General features: G+C 34.2%; 2 protein-coding genes and 1 pseudogene across 3 annotated transcripts; all 3 read left to right on the top strand.

Annotated features, from left to right (window-relative positions):
- The first annotated feature begins 6,495 nt into the window (after positions 1-6,495).
- Positions 6,496-7,382, top strand: LOC146902380 (uncharacterized). The gene is given in 2 exon segments (XM_085733812.1): positions 6,496-6,621; positions 6,623-7,382. Coding segments are annotated over 2 exon segments (417 nt in total). The 5' UTR covers positions 6,496-6,564; the 3' UTR covers positions 6,983-7,382.
- Positions 7,383-10,265: 2,883 nt separating this feature from the next.
- On the top strand, positions 10,266-18,381 carry LOC146902381 (RAF-like serine/threonine-protein kinase 20; annotated as a pseudogene). Its single transcript, XR_015024144.1, has 9 exons — positions 10,266-13,456; positions 13,553-13,731; positions 13,834-13,902; positions 13,989-14,141; positions 14,244-14,407; positions 14,534-14,681; positions 17,070-17,192; positions 17,289-17,376; positions 17,784-18,381. The product of XR_015024144.1 is annotated as an RAF-like serine/threonine-protein kinase 20 (transcript).
- An 862-nt stretch (positions 18,382-19,243) lies between these two features.
- On the top strand, positions 19,244-19,780 carry LOC146902382 (uncharacterized). The gene has a single exon (XM_085739192.1). The coding sequence runs from the start codon at positions 19,277-19,279 to the stop codon at positions 19,715-19,717; it is 441 nt and encodes a 146-aa protein (XP_085595318.1). The 5' UTR covers positions 19,244-19,276; the 3' UTR covers positions 19,718-19,780.
- The last annotated feature ends 2,029 nt before the right edge of the window (positions 19,781-21,809 follow it).

Below are 21,809 nucleotides of genomic sequence, written 5' to 3' on the forward strand. Positions count from 1 at the left end.
TTAGGGTTCCAAAACCGTAACTTTTAAAAGTTATGAAGTCATGCATTTATGCAAAGAAAAAAAAGTATATTTAATTAATATTTATTTATTTAGCTAAGATTGCAAGGGTAAATGTTTGAGATAAAAAATGGTAAGCTATAAGCTTTAAGCTACTTGAATTAGCTTACCACAAACCGCTATAAGCTCATAAAAATAAGTTATAAATTTGCGAGAAAGTGATTGTTATCAAACATATCTTTTTTAGTAAAATGAGTTTATAAGACATAAGTTATAAACTCAAAAGCGGGTCTTACCAAACATACCTTAAATAAACGATAATAAAGCATTAAATTATTATAGTTGTTGTCCTACCCAAAAAAAAAAAAATGTAGTTATTAAATTTCAAGTGTATTTAAATTATAGTTGATTGTAATTTTGGCCTCCTTAAATTTTACAATTGTGCAATTTTGACCGTAAATTTAAAGGATCATATTACCAAGTGTTCTTAGATCATTTGCCCTTATGTCATTTCTTAAAGATTCAAAAATAAAAATAATTTATAAATTTTATGTAAAAAAAGTTATTTTTTTTATTCAACGTGTTAAATATATAATTTTTAAGATAATGTTTACACATTTAATTTCTTAACAAGTGATGACACTTGATAAGCATTTTTCAAATTTTAAGACGTACGAATTTGACCTGCAACTTTACCACTTCTAATATTTTATCCCCGAACATATTTTGGTGTTTGACATGGCTAATTTTAATGGTGTCACAATCACATGTCATATGTTTGTCAAAGTGGATATTATATTTTTGGGATAATTACACTCACCTCCCCGAGGTTTATTAAAATAACACTAACATCCCTTCTAGTTTTAAAACATACAATAACCTCCCTTAAGTTATCATCATATAGACTAACACCTCCCTACCATGTTAACACCGTTAATTTTCCGTTAACATTTTTTTTCTTTTTCACGGTTAATTTTATGAACCCATCGATCAACTAGGGATTATTTAGAGAAAGTTTCTGGGCAGTTTAAAGGACGCTAAAATTTGGATCATTGTCCTGTTTTCCATTATAATCATTGCCCTGTTTTCCATTATAAAATTGGGATCATGAACCCATCAATATTGTCTTGTTGCTCTAATTCCAAGCCTCCCGTAGTTCTTCTGAAGTGGTACAAGTAATGCAAAATACACAAGTAGAAATATTTATGATCGTATCAGTAAGAAATTGAATTAAAATTAACGTATAAAATTTCAATTTGGGGGAGTAAATAATAAGGAGATAAAGAAAATGGGAAGGGTTGTTGTACATGAAAATGGGACGGTGAGTACATGAAACTGATGGTGGAGAAAAAGAATTAACAAAGAACTAATTGGGAGCCATTGGTTGTAATTTGTAATTTCGTAGTTTGTACTTGTTAGCGGCGGCAGGCGGTTTCTTAGACGAAGTTTGACATCGTTAAAAAAGAAGGGAGGCAAGTGAATTTAGAAAACTAGAGGGGGTGTTTGCGTCGTATAAGTAAACCTCAGTGGGAGGTCGGTGTAATTTACCCTATATTTTTTAATAACAAAACGAAAAAAGAAGGAGAAGGTCGCGTGTTCGGGTAACACTTAGGTGATATTGTGGTGGTGACATTGGTCAACCACAATGTCACAAGTAACTTTTATTTTCCCTTTCACAATGTTTTTTTGTTTTTTAGTACATTTGTGACATTGTAGTCAATCAATGTCACCAATATCACCAACCACAATGTCACCCGAGTATTATCCCACATGTTCTATTTGGAAGCTTTCTGTTAATATTGTACACACATTCTGCATTTCGTTCCTGAGATTGATTTTTATTTCGTTTAAAAAAAATAAACAAAAATGACCAAACCTTAGCTATGAAAACAAGAAATAAACAATTAACGAAGTTGAGGTTCGTACAAAAGTAGGGTGGAATTGAATAGAACTAGATGGTGTTGTTACTAATCTCTAATTTTGACATTAATCCATCATTAATATGATTTTCAATGAGAATTTCAATGAAAACTAGGTGGTGTTGTTATTAATCTTTAATAGGGATGGGAATAGGTCGACCGGCCTACAGGGCCTACGGCCTAGCCTACGACAGGCCAAGTCGGACGGACTTTTTCTTAAATAGAGAAGGCCTAGGCTTTTTTTAAGTGTATTATTTAAGTTAAAAGGTCGACTAGAGGCCTCTCAAAAGCCTCTTAAGCCTATTAGGACGGCCTATTTAAGTAATATGAATAATATTATTTATTGTTATATTATATTTTGTACTTTGAATTAAAATATAAATTTGTAAACTTTTTCAATAATTTAAGCTTTATTAGTATACATTAAGTTTTTGCATATATAAATGTATTATTATAAACTAGAAGAGAAATATGATACAATATATTGTCGAATTCCCTAAAACCTCGTGTTGATTGTCAAAAGAGAGTTTAATCTAATTGAACTATTAGTTCGCTAGTCCATTTAAACTTAGATCACATTGCTTACTTAAAGATGTTCATAAGATATAGGTTTTTAAACATGTCGGCATGTCGTATTAGGCTTTCGGAAGGTCAAGCTCGGGCCTTAAAAGTAGGCCTATGATAGGTCACAGAGACTGAGCTTAGGCTTAAAAAAATATGGCGAGTCGAGCTTAGGCCTTGTAAAGCCCGGCTCGGCCTAGCCTATTCCCATCCATAATCTCTAATTTTAGTTTCAAAATGAAAAGTTATTTCTAGTAGTTTTTTTTTTTTTTTAAGAATTTCTAGTAGTTTTTTAGCAGTTTACTAAAAAAACAAGGAACTTAAGTGTTAGAGCGGCAAATATTAAAAAAAAAATGATTTTATGATAGTAAACAAACAAAAATAGCTTCAGATTTTTTAAGGCTTAAATATGAAAATAGTCCCTGCAAATATACGACATTTTGGTTTTAGTCCTGTAAAAATATTTTTTTCGTTTTAGTCCCCGCAAATATAAAAAATTTGGTTTTGGTCCTTGGTATTTTGATTTAGTCCTTGTAAAATTGATTCATATTGGATTTGGTCCTTGTAATATGTAGAATATTTGATTTTAGTCCCTCAAAATGAGGACTAAAATGAATATTATAGGGACCAATTTCAATATGAAATGATTTTACACGGATTAAAACAAAATACCAATGACCAAAACCAAATATTCTATATTTGCGGGGACTAAAATCAAAAAATATTTTTACAGGGACTAAAACCAAAACGCCGAATATTTGCGAGGACCATTTCCATATTTAATCCTTTTTTTAAAAATCTTTTAAAAAAATATCTTTGTTTTCTTTTTGTCAACAATTATATGGTTTCAATAGAGAATAATAAAAGAGATGTCTATGATTTCAAAGATATTACAATAGTTTAACCTTACAAAAGGTTATAAGAGAATATATAATAAAACATAATGTACTCTAACTTACTAATATAAAGGTCCAATATCTTAAATACTCGTTATTTAACGCATACCCTCAAACTCATGATGCATCAAAGAAGAATCATTGTTTATTTAACGCATACCCTCAAACTCATGATGCATAAGCAAGAATCATTGTGAATTTGTCAAACAAAGTACAAAAAACATACTAAATAATATAAAGTTCTAACACTACCCCTCAAGATGAAGCTTACTAAGCTTTAAACTTGTTACAAATTAACCCGAAAAAATAAACTAAATCAAGTGTTTGCGAAACTAGTGGAAAGCGACGATAAAAATGAGTTATCATCGTAGAGAAAGCATCAAGAATCATCACCATCAACCGGTGCAAAGAGAGAATCATCCAAAGAGAAGAACAAAGTCAAATCAAACCAAACAAAAGAACCACAGAGAGAAACAACCATTCATAAGAACCGATATAGAGGAGCCACCAAACAAGAATCAATAGGGAGGAGTACAATGCAATTAATCGAAGAACCCATAGGGGGATAAGTGCAATCAATCGAAGAATGAAAAGGCGAAGAAGTTCAATGCAATCAATCGAAGAATCCATAGGGAGAAGTGCAATCAACTAGAAAAATCAAAAAGGATAAGTGCAATCAATAAGAAGAATCAAAAGGGAGAAGTGTAATGCAATCAATTGAAAGAATCAATAGGGAGCGATGCGATCCATCAAAAAATCAAAAGTGGGGAAAAGAAACCAAATTGTGAGTATTTAACTCACCAAACAACCAAAATGCAAGCACTCGACTCACCATAATAAAAGAGACGGATAAGGTTTCAATGATATTACAATAGCTTAACATTACAAAATGCTATAAGAGAACATATATATAATAAAACATAATGAACCTTAACTTACTAATATAAAGGTCCAATAACTTAAGCTCAATACTTTATTATCGAACACTTTTAACAAAAAATCTATTTTTTCAAAGCCGAAACAAACACATCCTAAATCTACAAATGCGAGAGACGGACCATGGGGTTTTAAAAAGGCTATTATGAGTGGAGGCGGCGTGAAATCGAGGAGGTAATGTTGGGAGAGGGGATGAAGAGGTTTTTAATGCTTGGGCGACGAGGTTGGATGAGATTCTCCAATGAGGCTTCAAAGAATTGGAGAAACCTTTTTCAGGCCTAGATGACACATATTGCTTTTTTTTGTGTGTGTTTGTTTTTCCATAAAATGAAGGAATTGTTGTGGAGGTGGAAGAAGAATAGGCGTAGGACACATTGCCTTTTTTTTTTTAATTAAAAAAATGCAGTGTCCATGTTCACAAGCAGATGTCCCAACGAAGGCGCGACTCTCGTAAACATAAAAAAAGAAAACATCTATAAAATTTAGATCAATCTTTTATTTATATCATAAATAACATTCATAAACATTCATAAACATAAAAAATAATTATCATTATAACTAAAACAAAAAATTATTCATATTACAATCAATAACATAAAAATTTCTTTGTCAAAAAAAAATAAAAATTTTGGTTTGTTCTTGGTCAATTTCATAGCATTGAAGTTGAATCGGTAAATAAATTTAAGAGATAATTAGAAATTTAACAAATAAAATTCTAAATTAACAATTAGCAAAAAATAATAATTAATTAGAAAATAGAAAATAAGAAATAAGAAATAAAATTATATGAACACTAATTATTTGTCGTTTGAGGTATTTTGGGTAGTTTGAGGAGTATGTAAGCAATTACTAAGTGTCTAAAGAGCAATTCTCAATAATACATTGGGTGATAGTCATTGAGCCTACAAGTATATTAATTTTTTTGAGGCCCCAATATTTTGGAGGTCTGATTTTGTAGAGCTGATTGCACTCCTCCAAGGACGACCATGCATGCCACTTTAATGAAATTAGCCAGCTCAACACCAAAATAGAGGCTTGATCGGGGACATTTTCTGCCCCAGATGCGCCAATAAAATGGAAACTGTGAACCATTTTACGTGAAAGGTGATTTTGTTGTGAAGACTTGGTTTGGATCTACCTTTGGCATTCAATTCCTAAACATCATTATGTGTGATTTCATAGACTAGTCGAGAAATGTTATTGGCAGTTTGGATGATGAGGTCATTAAATACATAGGGTCGCTAATGTATAATATATGGTTTGCGAGGTACTATCTGATTTTTGAAAGTAAAAACATTACTATTTTAGATACTATAATAAACAACAAGAAGACCATTTTTGAGTACATGCAATGCGATAAACACATCAAACAACAGTTTTGGGAAAAACCCATAGCAGGAACGGTTATAGTTGACACATATGCAAATCTATCATAAGAGTATTATACATGAGGTTTGGGAGCTACATGTAGAGATACTAATGGTGAAGTTTTAACTACAATGTCTTGGAAGCAGATGGGTTTCAAGAATTCTTTTGTCGATATGAGATATTTTGTATGCGGGTGGACTATTTTTATTCTATTAAATAATCATCATGAAAATGACTGTGGTCTTAAATTGTGTAAACGATTCGCAAAGAATACACTTTATAATTGAATTTTTGTTTTAAAATAAAGGACTAAAGCTTCTTTGTTTTAAAAATAGGAAGATCATGACTACATTTATGTCTATATGCTTTAATTTGTTTCTGACCAAATATAATTTGAACTTTTTGACTAAAAATTATAGACTTTTAAAACCTAGCACTAATGCTGTTGCAAAAAAAAAAAAAAAATTAAAAATAGACATAAAGAGAACAATTTTCTGTTGAGAAAAGGAAAAAAGTATTTTGGTTGAAAAGGAAAATCAGTAGAAAATAGTAAAAAAGGTGAAGATTTTTTTTTGTTTTTGTTTGTGAGAAGTAAAGGAGGTTGGTTGGATTGATAGGGCATCACTACACTACGTTTGGCTTACGCATATACAAGCCGTTACTTTATTATCTGAATGGAACAATATTTTATTCCAATTGACGCAAATACCCTTTCATAGAATACGATGCCCCCTTTCCGCCCACGATCCAACCTCCGTACCCTTTATCGTCATTTCCTCTCTCATTCCTCTATTTACTACTACACACTCTTTTTCTTTGTCTTTCTCTCGCTTTCATCTTTCTCCTCCTACCATTCCCAATCCAAAAACCTTCAACAATTTTCATTCATGGCGGAAGAAGAAGATTCAACTCTCGAATCACCACATTCTCTCAAATACAAACTTCAAATCCTCTCTCTGTTTTTCATGTTGTTTCTCTCACCATCGCGTGAAACCGAGAATCGTTCGAAGTTCATCGCTTCGAACTCACAATCGCAATCACAACAACAACTCTCGCTCAATTGATTTCCCGCATTTAAAGGAAAAATGCACCAATTTCATCTCCCGGATCGTTCACCACCGCCGCCGCCATTCTGCCGATTTCCACTACGACGCTCTCAGTTACGCGTTGAATTTCGAAGACGATGCCAACGACGAGAAGTCTGTTAACGATCTCAGAAGTTTTTCGGCGAGATTACCGGCTTCTCCGCCGTTATCGCCGAAAGCGGCAGTTAATGATACCGAGAAAATCGCCGCTATTAGTTGATCTAAAATGTAACCGCAGATCTAGAATTGTGCAATGCAGGTGCAGGCATGGGATCAAAACTCCGATCCGGTGACGTTTTAGAACAGTTTTTTGGATTTTGTTATTTGTTTTTATGTCATTTTTCTTTTTCATTTTATTGTAGATAATAGCGTCGTTGTTAGATGCAACCACCAATATGAATGTTTATGGAATTCAAACGAAATGAATAAGAATTAGGAAGGAAAAAAAGGATAAAAGTGGAAAACGACGATGGTAGTGATTTTTACTCTCTTCTTGGTAGTGTTCCTTCATTGTTTGTTTGTTAGTTGTTACTTTTGGATTTTCGAGATTTAAATTGGGAGATGTAAGTAGTGATGGATTGGTAATGCTAACTGAAACTCTGACACATGACGACTTTATTCATGTATTTTGTCATGCTCTTAGAGCATCCATGATAGTAGTTCACTAACAAGTGACTCCTTAAATGGCGACACATCACTTATTTATAATTTTTTAATAAAAGCATCTATTAAGACTAATGACTTCAATGGCAATACACTAATAAGAATTTCAATGAAAAATATTTAAATATGTCCCACTATCTTTACATATTAAACAAAAATAATTTATCTATTACTCATTTTTACACGTGGGACCAAGTAGTACATTTTATTACTTCTTTATACAAGTGGACCAAGTAGTACACATTTTATTACTTCTTTACGCAAGTGGGACCAAGTAGTACACATTTTATTACTTTTAAACGTGGGACCCGTTAGTTACTCAGGAGAGAGAGGGTCCTTATATAGTTGCTCGTTCCTTAACGGGGACTCAATTTTTCTTCCTCCAATGGAGAGGTCCTTGAATCTTAGTGGTCGCTTGTTAAGTAAGGGCTATCGAGATGCTCTTAGTGACCTTGGTACTGCAAATATTTTAATCTTGGAATTCAAGAACATTTCCACTTATCTTAGAACTTCATGGTCAATATTAAAAAATTATTCTATCACTATTTTGATTTGTTGTGATAAAAATCCTCTAATTTTTCAATCCAATATGAACAAATTATGTTGACGATTTTTACCAAAATGTGATAAACCTTATATCTTGATGGTGTAACACACCGAGAAAACCAACAAGTGTTAATTGGTATACTTTATATTCTTTTGTTCCAATCACATAAAAGTCACTCGTTAGTTAGAAGTAGAGGACTCCTTAAACAAAAAAAAGTTAGAAATAGAGGATAAGTAGTTTATAAACATTTATAATAATAATCGTCATATAGGGAAGTATTTTATAAAGAATAAAATTTTGAGAGTTTATATAACATCCAATGCTAACAATATTTTTGACATATGATGTGTTGACTTAGGTAAAATTCAAGATACGATACGGTTGGGATACTTAAATAAAAATTAAATTTATACTACATATTAAAACTCAAAATATAAAATATGGACTAAAACTCAAGCAAAAAAATTGGTGCCAAACTTATAGAAAAACGATAAGGCACAACAATGAAATTGCCTTCACACAACAATCAACAATAGCATCGTTCTCAAACAAACAAAGAGATACAAAACGGACGACGACAACAATAGAAATAAATGTAAATAATATTGATAATAAAGAAAGCGACAATTAATCAATTACATATATGATATATCCTAAATAGAAAACATCATTAATTAGTCAATTACATATATACCAAATATAATAGAGAACATCGGGTAGCCCGCACATATCGGTTTTCCACCGCCTATTCCTCGTATCTCAAATGTATCCGAAAAGTATCGTATAATTGTTTTAAAAAAAATAAAATTTAATCTTCGAATACTCTCCCGATACATATCGGAAAGTATCGGACAAGTATCGGTGCATGATACGCATGGGATACGGTACATCATCCATTTTGAAGTATCTTTAGATATCCAAACCCTTTAACCTGGATTATAAAGACTAATATAATGCACTAAAGAAGTCTCATGATGCTTAGGAATAAGGACTAAGAATAGTATATATACTTCTCATCCCACCAATATGCTTTGGTAAAAAAATATGCCTTTAACAAATGACAAAATTGTTAGGGTTATATAGACCTAAATTAATGGACAATACCTTATAAATACAATGTGAGAAACTTCATGTCAAAATAATTTTATTTTAGTAAATAATTGGCTTAAATATCATTGTAGTCCCTTGAATTTTTTTTCTCTTTCAAATACATGAGAAAACAATTTACAACGATTAAAAAACAAAAAATACACCACATTTTGAAGATAACATATAATAAATACAATATGAAATGAAATAATTCATCCGTCCCTATATGTAAGCACCATTTCCCTCTAATGAAAGGGTATTTACATATAGGGACGGAGAAAATAGGAATAAAATAGACTTAAATGCACTTTTGATCCCCCTATTTTTACAAAAATAAAGTTTTAACCCCCTATTTTTAAAACATGTTTTTTGTTCCCGTTACTGATTAAATCTTAGGATTTTTTTGGTCCCCACTATTTTTTACGATGTGGTACTATCATGAATGATGTATCATTATGTATCATTCATGATACATTTGTTCTTACAATATACGTTCTTAAGCGTCCCTTAGGATACATTTATACAATCTTCATGTTCTTTTTTCAGTCAAGGTACAATCTTCATATTCTAATAATATATAAAAAAAACTTGATCATTTGATATTTTTTTAATGACTAGAAGTAGGCCTTAGCGATGTAATGCATATGATAACGTGTGTTGAATTCGTTCAATATCGTTTGTTAGTCAATCCAAAACAATTGTAGCTAATTATTCTAAGTTGGGTGATCGCTCAATAAGTATTTCAAGTTGCTTAATCGATCATATCATGATATATATTTTGAGTAAATCTAATCGAAATTTTTGTGAACAAATGAAAAAATGAGTTACGGATTTTGAGTTCAAAGCCTACAACGGATTAATTATTAATCTAACAAACTATTAAAAAAAATATTGTAAAAAAAAATTAAATGAAGTCCTGTGTAAACTAATTCAAAGAAAGAATAAAAACACGTGTAAACTGATTCCCGCGGTGGCATTTTAGACGCACCACTTTCCCAGGAAAATATTAACGATGCCCCTTTTTTCTTCTTCTCTCTGATTTTTGAAAAATGAATAAAAGAAAGATTTGATTCCATTGGTTATTTGGAGAGAAATATCGGCACTGTTAATGGAAGGAAAGAAATAATCCTTCATCACTGATAATACTAAAATCAATCCCTATTTTTAGCATCACATTCATAATCAATTCTTTTACATCACAATCATTCTTCGTTTTCAATCTTTATTTCATTTTAATTACACTTTCCACATTTAATCATCATCATAATTTCACATTGCTTCGTTTGATCTCAAATCTCAGATTCTCAATCAATAGTTTTATGCATCCATGGCGTTTGATCAAAATTCCGTTCCAAAAGATCTACGTGTATTGAACGTTGCTCCGATAATGGTGGAGGAGCCACTCATTTCTCCGGCAAGCGTCACCTCGCCGCCGACTCCAGATTCAGTTTCCGATTATTTCTATCAACCGTCTGTCTCGGCCGCGGCCTCTTCAGGAACCTGGTGCGTTCGTCCCATTGTGAATTCACCTTCCATAGGATTAAACTATGGCTCTAGTTTTGGTAACCGTGTTGTTGCTGGGAATGCTTTGAATTTAGGAAATTGGGTAGGGGGTGCTAGTAGTAATAATCACAATAATAATAGTTTGCATAAGGTGGTTAATGATGGTGTACCTGTGAATGTAAATGGTTATACTTATGGTGGTAATGGTGGAACTAGGGCTGTTGACGAGACCAGCGATGATTCAAATTCGGGTAGGAAGGTTAAGTTTTTGTGTAGTTTTGGTGGGAAGATTTTGCCTAGGCCTAGTGATGGAGTGTTGAGATATGTTGGAGGGCAAACAAGGATAATTAGTGTTAAGAAAGACATGAGTTTTAATGATTTGGTGCAGAAAATGGTTGATACTTATGGACAACCTGTGGCTATTAAGTATCAGCTGCCCGAGGAGGATCTGGATGCTTTGGTTTCGATTGCTTGTCCTGATGATGTTGAGAATATGATGGAGGAGTATGGGAAATTGGTTGAGAGATCTCCCGATGGTTCTGCTAAATTGAGGGTTTTCTTGTTCCCGATTTCGGAGGTTGATGTTTCCGGTGGAGCGCAGCTTGGGGATTTGCAGGATACGGGGCAGAAGTATTTTGATGCTGTGAATGGTCTTGTTGATGGGAATGGGGTGGTTTGTGGTGGGTTCAAGAGTAAGGAGAGTGTTACTAGTGCGGCTTCAACACAAAATTCTGATTTGAGTGGGATAGATTCTATTGATAGCCCAGTTGTCGGTCAAGGGGATTCGACGCCTTATGTGTTATCACCTAGAGAGAATGTGGCTGGTTCTCCGGACACAAGTGCAAAATTTTTTGGTTTCCGAGTCTTGTCCACCAGTTTACTCAGGTGCTTCGCCTGTTTCTGTGGCTAAGACTGGTCCAAATCACAATCCATATATTCATAATGAGGTTGAATTAGAAAAGTCTGTGCCTGTTGCTTTATCGCAGCAACCATATGAGTTGCACCAATCTAGAATGGAAATCCCTCCTCCCTCCCCTTATCTGAACCACGCAGAATCTAGAATGGAAATCCCACCTCCCTCCCCTTATCTGAACCACGCAGAATCTAGAATGGAAATCCCACCTCCCTCACCTTATCTGAACCACACAGAGTATGTTCAGCTGCCTCCCCAGATGGGGTTCCCAAATCATCAGCTTTTAGGGAAGACGGGGCCTGTTTTCACCCAACAACAGTTTCATAATAATGCTTCCGGTTTAGCTTTCCATCAGGCCATCCCCGCAGCACAAATGACAATGACTCAACCTTCTTCTCGTCTTGGTATAAGATCAAATGTCATCCAGCCACAACCATTTATGCAACCGCAGCACAATCATCTGAACCAATATAGTGATGAAAACACATCAGGCATAAGGATAGTCCAGCTACCTGCAGAACACAACTACAATACATATCAGGTTCCAGTGAATCAAGTTCCATCTGTCATAGTTGGGGGTAATTGCAGTTGGGTTCAGGTTCCTCCACAAGAGAATGTTGTTTTCTCTGATGGGTTATTACCTCAACAACAAGTTATTACCCCTGAGCAAATCCACAGAGCTGAGGGCTGTTCTATGTGTCAGAAAAAGCTGCCTCATGCCCATTCAGATCCAGTGGTTCAGGATCAACACGATGGCAGTTCGAGTCCAGTTCCCGATTCAATCCCAAGCTACAATAGTTTTCCGATGGAGGACAACATAAAAGCACAAGCAACAAAGAGGGTTGAGCCTATGGTGGCATCACCCTTAAAGGAAGGCGTTGTTGAACAAGGTTTTAGCACAATACCAGGTGCCATTAGCAAATTGGAAGCTCATAATGGAGTAAGACCTTCTACTGATAATACTAGGATTTCTAATAATTTTGAGCCTCAACATGAAGGTGGGAGGATTTTTATACAAAATCCAAAAGAATTTGATCATACCATGAATTCATGTATCCAAGAAACGATTGGTAGGATAGGTGAAAAACATTCTTCTGGGGATGGGCTTGGGACCATGGGAACAACACCACCATCGTATCCAGGTGATGTTGGCCACCAGCATATGGCACCGGGTGAAACCTGGGTTAAACAAGATGAGCTTGTGAATAGACATGTCAATAATGATATACCTATAGTTGATGGAACGGCTATACATACTTCGGAGTGCATTGCTCAAGCATCTCCCAAAGAATACACTAATGAGCTTACTGGTGTTGTTTCTAAATCAGATGCAGTAGATAGTTGGATTAGACAGGGATATCTTAGATCTGTTGATGGAGGGAATGACACACTCAAGATTCACATGGCAGAAGGTTATGTAAGTAATGAACAATGCATGCTTCCAATTGATAAACCTTTAGAAGACAACACTCAGATTGCTGCGGAGGAAGAGGTGATTCTGGATAACAACTTTGGCACATCAAAATTGATAGTTGACGCAAATAAAATTAAGATGATAGGTGTGCAGCCATGTTATTCTAAGGAAATTTCATCCAGGCACAGTTCCAGGACAGGGGAATGCATTGATGTTGCACAACCACCTGTGTTGGATATTACTCAATCAAAGATTGTAAACCATCATCACAAGGATGATTCAACATCATCTACATCATCACCATCTTACATGTTTGGGGATATGCAGGATTCTCCAAACTCAGTTTTCGGCTATCAGGATCTTTGGAATATACAACAAGGTACCTTCTTTCCACCTTATGTACCGAGCAAACCTACATTGGAGAAAGAAACCTATTCTTATAAGGATTACTTTGGTGAAAATCCAGGAACCTACAAGAAATCAAATTTAGATGCACAATTGGATGGCGACCTCTACGAGTCATTCAAACAGAATTTAAATTTTGAAAATGGTTGGTGTGACAAAGGTTCACAAATTGTTAAAGTCTAAAATATGTAACTAGTTATAGATGATTGTGTAGCTCGAAGCACATATTCATTTTGTTTTGCTTTGTTTATTAAAGGCTCAAAAGAAGACCAACAACTTAAAGTTGTTGCTGAAGATGTAGCAGCTTCTGTTCTGCACCCATGTGCTCCTTCAAATCCTAGCTTGCAAGCTGGAGATGTTTCCCGTCACGAAAACATCGAGGAAGGTGATGTTCAAAATAATCTAATAGATGCGAAGTGTAGAGATATAACTCAGGTGATTTTGTTTATAAATTTCTCAATATTTTTTATCCCGTTCTCCCCTTCAATGCTATTTTGTTAGTATTGTTATAAATATTATGTTATTTTTCCCATTTAGGATGTCAAAAGCAACCCACCAGAGAAGGGAAACTTTGGCTTTCCGACATCTGGTGTTGGACGTCTGCAGGTTGAATGTCTTTCATGTTTTCTCTTCTATGATTTTTTTAAAATCAGCAGACCTGAGCTAACACCTTTTTGTTGGAACTTTACAAGATTATAAAGAACTGTGACCTTGAAGAGCTGACAGAATTGGGTTCTGGTACCTTTGGAACTGTTTATCATGGAAAATGGAGGGGAACTGATGTTGCAATCAAGCGAATAACTGATAGATGTTTTGCTGGAAAGCCTTCAGAGCAAGAGCGCATGGTCTGTATTTTATCACTAATGATTACGATTTGCATTTTTTCCTTATCTCGTCAGTGATCGAGAAACTAACTTTCGTTGATTCTCTATTTATGCATCAAATAGAGAGATGACTTCTGGAATGAGGCAATCAAGCTTGCTGACTTGCACCATCCAAATGTGGTTGCTTTCTATGGTGTTGTGCTTGACGGCCCAGGAGATTCTGTGGCAACAGTAACTGAGTATATGACTAATGGTTCTCTCAGAACTGCATTGCAAAAGAGTGAGAGGTAATGTATGCATACATTTATTAGAATGTGTATGTGCATGTTTGTCTCTTAGTTCCTTTTCATTACCCTTATTTAAGTTACTGTTTCTAAAATGATAAAATCATGATGCTAATACGATCATATCAGGAATCTAGACAAGCGCAGACGTCTTTTGATTGCAATGGATGTGGCATTTGGAATGGAATACCTGCATGGAAAAAACATAGTACACTTTGACTTGAAAAGCGACAACTTGCTTGTGAATCTCCGAGATCCACACCGCCCAATATGCAAGGTTTAAATGTTTGATACTGATGACCACTTAGTACATTGTGATCCATACATGTTAGTTTCTTATTAATTCAAGTAACTATGTGACATACTTCTGTGCTGCTGAAATTGAGCAGATGAATAATGTCTTTGGAATGCACTGACGGGGGTTCCCTGTAAAGCACCTAATAGGATAGATTGATCACGTTCCTGATTACACTGATTAAGGGAATCCAAGCCGTGAAAATCACTAAAATACAACGTGTGCTGTATTAGATACATCATTTGATATTTTAATAATGTCTGTGCTTAAGGTTTTGGTTAGGCTACATGTGATTGTGATGATGCAAGTGAAAATTTATATGCAAAAGGGTATAGTCATATATTGGTTAGAAATTTAGAATCGTTGCTTATATGCTACAGCAAAGGTTTTGTTGGGTGACCAAATTTTCACTAAAGTGGATATATGGGAACATAGACACAAAACAGAAATTAATGGTTATTCATTTGAAGGATGAGTCATAGACTGATGAAGATGCTGATACATACCCGCTAAACACAGAAAAATCACACCTATGAATGTGTAGGACTGGATCGCACATAACATAAGGTTATCTATCCGACTCTAGTTAGGAAGCACCCATAATTTCGTACCCACAAGGTCATAATTTTAAGTTGGATTTAATGTTTAGCTTGCACGAACTTTCTATAATGTATAGATGACAAAAGTAAAAATCTGGTATGCAATTCTTTCATCACTTCACAAATTGGATTATGGTTCTTCTATACACATTGTGGAGATATGATTTCACTAATAGATCCACATTCACTTTGTTTCTCATTAACAAGTGGTTTACCATTGAAAATCAGACTCCTCCTCTCTACTTTATTTGTTTTTCTTTGAGTGAGTTTTATGTTGTTGTTATTTTTGCCGACTCTTTTTATTTGAACGCTGTTATTTGTGAATATGTTTACAATCTTTTGAAACAGTGAATAAATTGTGTTAATGTTGATGTCATTCACACCATTACTTACTGAATTTTCATCTAAAAACTAAATTATCTACCTTTTCTTTTGTTGAGAATGCTTCCAGCTTCATGCTCTGACTCTATAAGGCTTATTTCATACTTTGAAGTTTGAACACATTTAATCATTACTCAGAAAGCAAAGGGCTTTGATCATCTTAGAGTCAAAAAGTTTGAAAGCCGGCCTACATTATCAGGCTTTAATCATGGAATGTCAAAATAAATTTGTTTCCTCTTGTTTAAGCTCTCACTCTCTTTCTTGCCTATTTTTTGTTCTAATTTAATTTCTCGCTATATTTCTTCTTTAGCTCAGACTCTCTTTTAAAAAAATTCTGCAATTTATGTCAAGCTAGTATTGGTTATATGCATGGTAATAAGAATCTCGAAGATTTGCTTCAGAATTTTTTTGGTGGTGCACATAAGAACTGTCTTATTCTGGTATATTCAGGGCATGAAACTGATGGAAAACTCTATGAAAATTTTAATATGTTACATCTCACATACTATTTGAAAAAATTGTGACTGAAATTTTATACCTAAAGTAATTTTAATTTCTGTTGTTATAGTCATTGATGCATTGACTAAATGTAAGTCCCTCCAAAGTCACTGAAAATTCGACCTGTTGATTACTTTGTAGGATCATCTTATGTTATCAGGCTTCCCATAATAAGTAGTAGATAATTGCATATGCTTATTTTTGGAAAATTCTTTGGAATGCTTCTCTCTAGTGTCCTTTGGTGATTGAACCATGACACAGCCTTTAATTCCCAGCCTGTTCTTTTTACGAAGGAATTTATAATTTGCTCTTGGCTAGTGTAGCATCTTATTTAGTTTACTGGAGCTTCATACAAGAATCTTTTGCTAGTGAAATCTTTGTTATGTTTTTTGTTTGCCATCCAACCTTACATATGTTTCATTGTTTTAGTTGTTATAAACTTGCAAACTTTTCATTACTTGTCATAAGTAAGAAGTGTTTGTGGTCCAATTAAGATTGACTGTAAGACGTAGGAGCTAGAAACCCCAGCTAAACCATTCAGTTTCTATAATTTGAAAACCAGCTGCGTTGGTTAATGTTTATATCAAAGCAATTCAAACTTATTTTGGATTTGATTGGACTGTTTGATTGTGTTTTTAGCTTAGAATGGTACATAAAAAACCCAAGCCTATTTTGTACAGAAATCAGAAAACTCATAAAATGACATAAACATCAGAAACAAAACAAGGTCCATATATTTTTCCCTCAATTTTTCCTTTGAGTAGTTTTAGCATGGAGTTATCATATATAGTTCTGGTCAACAAAACTGCTATAATTTGAGCACGGAGTTATCATGTATAGATCCCAGAACAATTTGTTTACAGTTTACATATTTGCTTGCTTTTGATATCAGGTTGGTGACTTGGGTCTATCCAAAGTAAAATGTCAGACACTGATCTCTGGAGGTGTGAGAGGAACTCTACCATGGATGGCTCCGGAACTCCTGAATGGAAGCAGTAGCCTTGTATCAGAGAAGGTCTATGCTTTTACTTAACCTGAAAGGTTCATGAATTTTTTTCTGATATGTTTTTCTTTCATATTTTGTCACTGTTTAAACTTGTTTTTGTTGTAGGTTGATGTCTTTTCATATGGTATTGTGATGTGGGAACTCTTAACTGGACAAGAGCCATACGCTGATTTGCACTATGGTGCTATTATAGGTAATCCATGGTTGAATTCTTGAATTCATGGTAAAGGTCAAGTAATTTAGTCTTTCTAATATATGAAGGACAATTTAGTCCATTAAATTAAATAACATTGGCTAATTTAGTCATTTTTTTTAAAAATAAGACCGATATTCTAAAGGTTTTGTGTTTGTCTTGATGCCTGTAAGAGAGGATTCAAGGCAATATGTAGGTTTTTATTGGTTTTGATGGATGTTTCCTAAATGGATATTTTTGCGAAGGGACTAAATTGAGTGACATTCTTCAATTTAAGACAATTTAAGAGACCAAAATTGTTTAATCCTTGCAATTTAGATAACTAAAATGGTGATTAAATTTACAATTTAACTACATGTCTTTGAGTTATTGAACAGTTTCATGTTGGTTTTCCGAATATAATTCAGGTGGTATTGTGAGCAACACTTTGCGCCCTCCAATTCCTGAATCTTGTGATCCAGAATGGAGTTTGCTGATGGAGAGATGTTGGTCCTCAGAGCCATCAGAGAGACCCACCTTCACAGACATTGCTGATGAATTGCGTTCTATGTCCATGTCAACTAAACGCCAAAATCAACAGCTACAACCCTCTTCTTTGCACACACAACTCAACAAATGATTTTTATTATGTTTGTTTTAGTTTCTTATTGAAGCAAAACAGGAGCAAAAAACACTTCCCGGATTTGCTTTTTAATGAAGGAAGTTCTTCTTGCTTCCCAATTCATTTTGCCACAACTGTACAGCATGATGCTTTAACATCAGATTTCTCTCTGTGGTGTTTTTCATCCATTTGACTCACCAATGCATTTTGCAGTACGTATCATTGAGATGGGGAAGGTTAGGTTTGTATATGTTCATATAATATAATATATTGGTAACCTATGAAATCATGAGATGTTTCATTTCATAGGGGGTAAAAAGAAGAGAACAAAACATTTTGTTCATATTTTGATAGTAGTAACTTGTTTAACTGGATATTCTAAAATGTTTTACCATTTTCACGCATATGCATTGTTAATTAATTAATAGTAGTACTCCATATTTTCTTATGATCCTTGTTTATGACAGAATATTTTTTCTTATCCGTGATGATAATTGTTTTTGTTCATTCATTGAACTTTCCACTAGTTTGTTTATTTTCGTGTACCGTGCGTGGAATGGCTCCCACCCAATAAAAATAAGCAATTAAAGCATGACACGGTTTGAAACTTTGGACCATGGTGGGTCAACATGAAATGAAATTTAATCCTATCCTAATACTCCCTCCGTCCCGATATAATTGGCCTACTTTGGTTTTTCGCGCAGATTAAGAAAAGTGTATAAATAAAGGGGAAAGTGGAATATATTGTATTGGGAATGATAAAAGTAGTATTATTTAGTGTTATATTGTATTGGGAATGATGAAAGTTGTATTGAAAATTGAAATGAGTTAGTTATTTTGGGACACTTTTTTTAGAAAATGGGTCGGTTATTCGGGACGGAGGGAGTATATACAAAACTAAAATAATCTCCGTGAGCTTAGCTCATTGGTTGGAATATTGCGTAATTATATGTAGAGGTCGAGGTTCGAACTCGGATACTCCACTTCTTCACATTTAAATGTGTGAGCTCTTTGACAAAAAAATATTAATTAGTATTGCTTCACTTCTCATCTTCTATAACTTTTCCCATTATTTTTATGCTAATATAATATGTTATTGTTGAGTATTGTCAGCGTCGAAAGCGTATATAATATAAGGGAAACTAACACACGAGGATATTTGCTTAGAACCTTCCATATATATAATGAAAATTCAAATTTGTCATACGGTTTCTTTGACTTTTCTTCCTTTCCTTCTATCACCTATAAATGCTTTCTCAATAATCAAAACCTCTATTAACTAACATCTTAAAAAACAACATGGCTGCCTATGAGGGAAGACCATTGGTGATGGAAATGGAAAGCAAACAAGATTTCGAAGAGACCAACGGGTATGGATGCGGGTGCGGATGGTTACAAATATTCACCTTGAAATCGTGGCAACGCCACGACGAAGAAGGTAAGCATCTACTTAATGAAAATAGTGAAGGAAATAGAGGAGAAGAGACATGGATGATGGACAAGTTGAGGAAGATGAAGGAGACTTCAGAAGTGATTGCTGGTCCTAAGTGGAAAACGTTTCTTAGGAAAATTAGTGGGTATGGGAAAAAACAAAAGCATAGGTTTCAATATGATGCACATAGTTATGCTCTTAATTTCAATAGTGGGGCTCAAAGTGAAGATGAAGAATATTTGCCTCCAAGTTTTTCCACAAGGTTTTCTAATCCTTTTCCAGATGCACGTCGCCAGAATGAAACATGATATATATGTAATGTTCTTGTATTTTACAAAGATTTAAATTTAATTGATTGCCTGAATTTGTTACCATGTTCGTATATAATTCTATGTTTATTTGAACCGATAAACACGTAAATAAAGTAAGGATTTCAAGACACAAATTATTCGTTACCTTTGCCTTAGGACAAATTATTTTCACTCGTAATTCCTTAGGCAATTGAAGTTGTCCTCTTGCAACTTGTGTATATTCCTAAGAGAGAATTGCTTTTCCAACAATGAAAGTTTCCTATTGGCATTGAAGTAAAATCTTAAAATACCCTTTAACAGCGGTTGTTAACTACCCAGATTGAGGAATAAGTAGTTAACTACCGCTGAATTCATTTATTCAAGTCTGTCATTCCACTTTCTCTGTCTTCTTTTCTTCTTCTCCATCTTTGTTGCTTTTCTTCAATTCTTCCCCATCTTCTCTAAGAAAAAACCAAACGTAAACTATTTAAATTAATCAATACTGTTGGAAAAGCAATTTCTTCACCAATTTTTTTCCTCATCAATCTGTTGAAGAATTGCCTCTTTCTCCATTGCCAAGTAAATAACATAAGTTTTTGAGTAATTGATTTATGATTGTTTTTCAACAAATCAACAAAGATGAAAAACATTTTTGAGAAATTGATAAATTCATGAGTAATTTAGTTGTGTTTGGAAGTTGTTTTTCAACAAATCAACAAATTCATGAGTAATTTAGCAGTGTATTATTGATTTTTTGTGTTATGAAGATGATGAAACTCTGAGGTATTTCTCATAATTTTGATTATCAACATCACCATCACAATCATGTCTTCCCTAATCATTTGATGGAAGTAACAAAACAGAGTTGAAGAGGTTCACACACAAAAAAATATAAATATTGAATTTAGGAATAAAAAAGTATACAAACATGGGAATTCAATTGCAGTTGCTGAGATGGTTTATCTAATATGCAGATTCAAACAAAACAACAAAAATGCACCAAGCAATGGTATGATAAAGGCATGCGTGAACAAGAGAGGGAAGAACATTAATTATTATTAATTAATTAAAAAGTTGTAGTTGGTGGCTGAACAAGGGACCATGCGTGAATTGCAAACTGAAAAACAATTTTCTAGCCGTAGTTAACTGCGGCTGGAAGCCGGCGGTTGTTAACTACCGGCGCTTTATCCAACGGTCGTTAGCTGCCGTTGGGGGCATTTTAGTATTTTACTTGTGTCGATAGTAGGGTTGGGAATAGGCCAGCCGGCCTACGAGGGCCTACGGCTGCAGCACTTTTTGGCTCAACTGGCTTTGTTTAGTAGATAGGCCTAGGCTTAGGCTTTTTAAAAAGCATTTAGTTAAATAGGCCGAGGCTTAGGCTTGAAAACTGTTAAGCCTAATAGGCCGGCCTATTAATACTATTTATTAAAAAATGTTTTTTTATATTAAAATAATTGCATATATTAAAAATATAAATATCTTTTTCTCTATCTAGTAGTCCCATAATAGGCTTTGTTGTTATAGACTTTTAAGTAGGCTTTAATCTAGTTAAAATTTACTTGTTGTTAAATAGGCTTTTAAGTAGGCTTTAAGGCTTGTTTAGCTTATTTAGTAGGCTAAATGAACTATTTGATGGCCTTAATATAAAGTAGGCATGTAAGTAGGCTTTCGGGCCGGTCCGAGGCTTTTAAATAGGCCGGGCGACCAAGAAAAACGGCCTATGATAGGCCATAGGCCGAGCTTAGGCGCTCCAAATTTTCGTAGGCCGGGCTCGGGCCTATCAGCTGGCTTTGGCTCCTATTCCCATCCCTAGTCAATAGGAAGTATTCTATGTCAAAAAAGCAATTTTCTATTCCTAAAGGGTGTAAATAAATATCTTTGATTTATAATCCATCAATCATCCTTCACCTTCAATCAAATTTCCAAAGAAAAGAAAACTATTGAGATTTTCTTTTCCCACGTTCGGGTTTCTTGCGCTCCCTACAACATTTCAAACTATATAGATAGAACAATGTAATACCACGTTAAAAACACCTCCAACACTATGATATTTTGGATTTCATAATCCGAAACGGGCGTGGAAGGTGGAAAAAGAAACACATTGCAACAA

The sequence above is a fragment of the Medicago sativa genome, chromosome 8, assembly GCF_051527215.1.
Source record: "Medicago sativa cultivar Bolivia chromosome 8, Bolivia_mono, whole genome shotgun sequence".
Lineage (NCBI taxonomy): Eukaryota > Viridiplantae > Streptophyta > Magnoliopsida > Fabales > Fabaceae > Medicago > Medicago sativa.

Excerpts from the sequence above, each read along its gene's own strand:
- LOC146902382 (XM_085739192.1), top strand. The coding sequence starts at position 19,277 with ATGGCTGCCTATGAGGGAAGACCATTGGTGATGGAAATGGAAAGCAAA.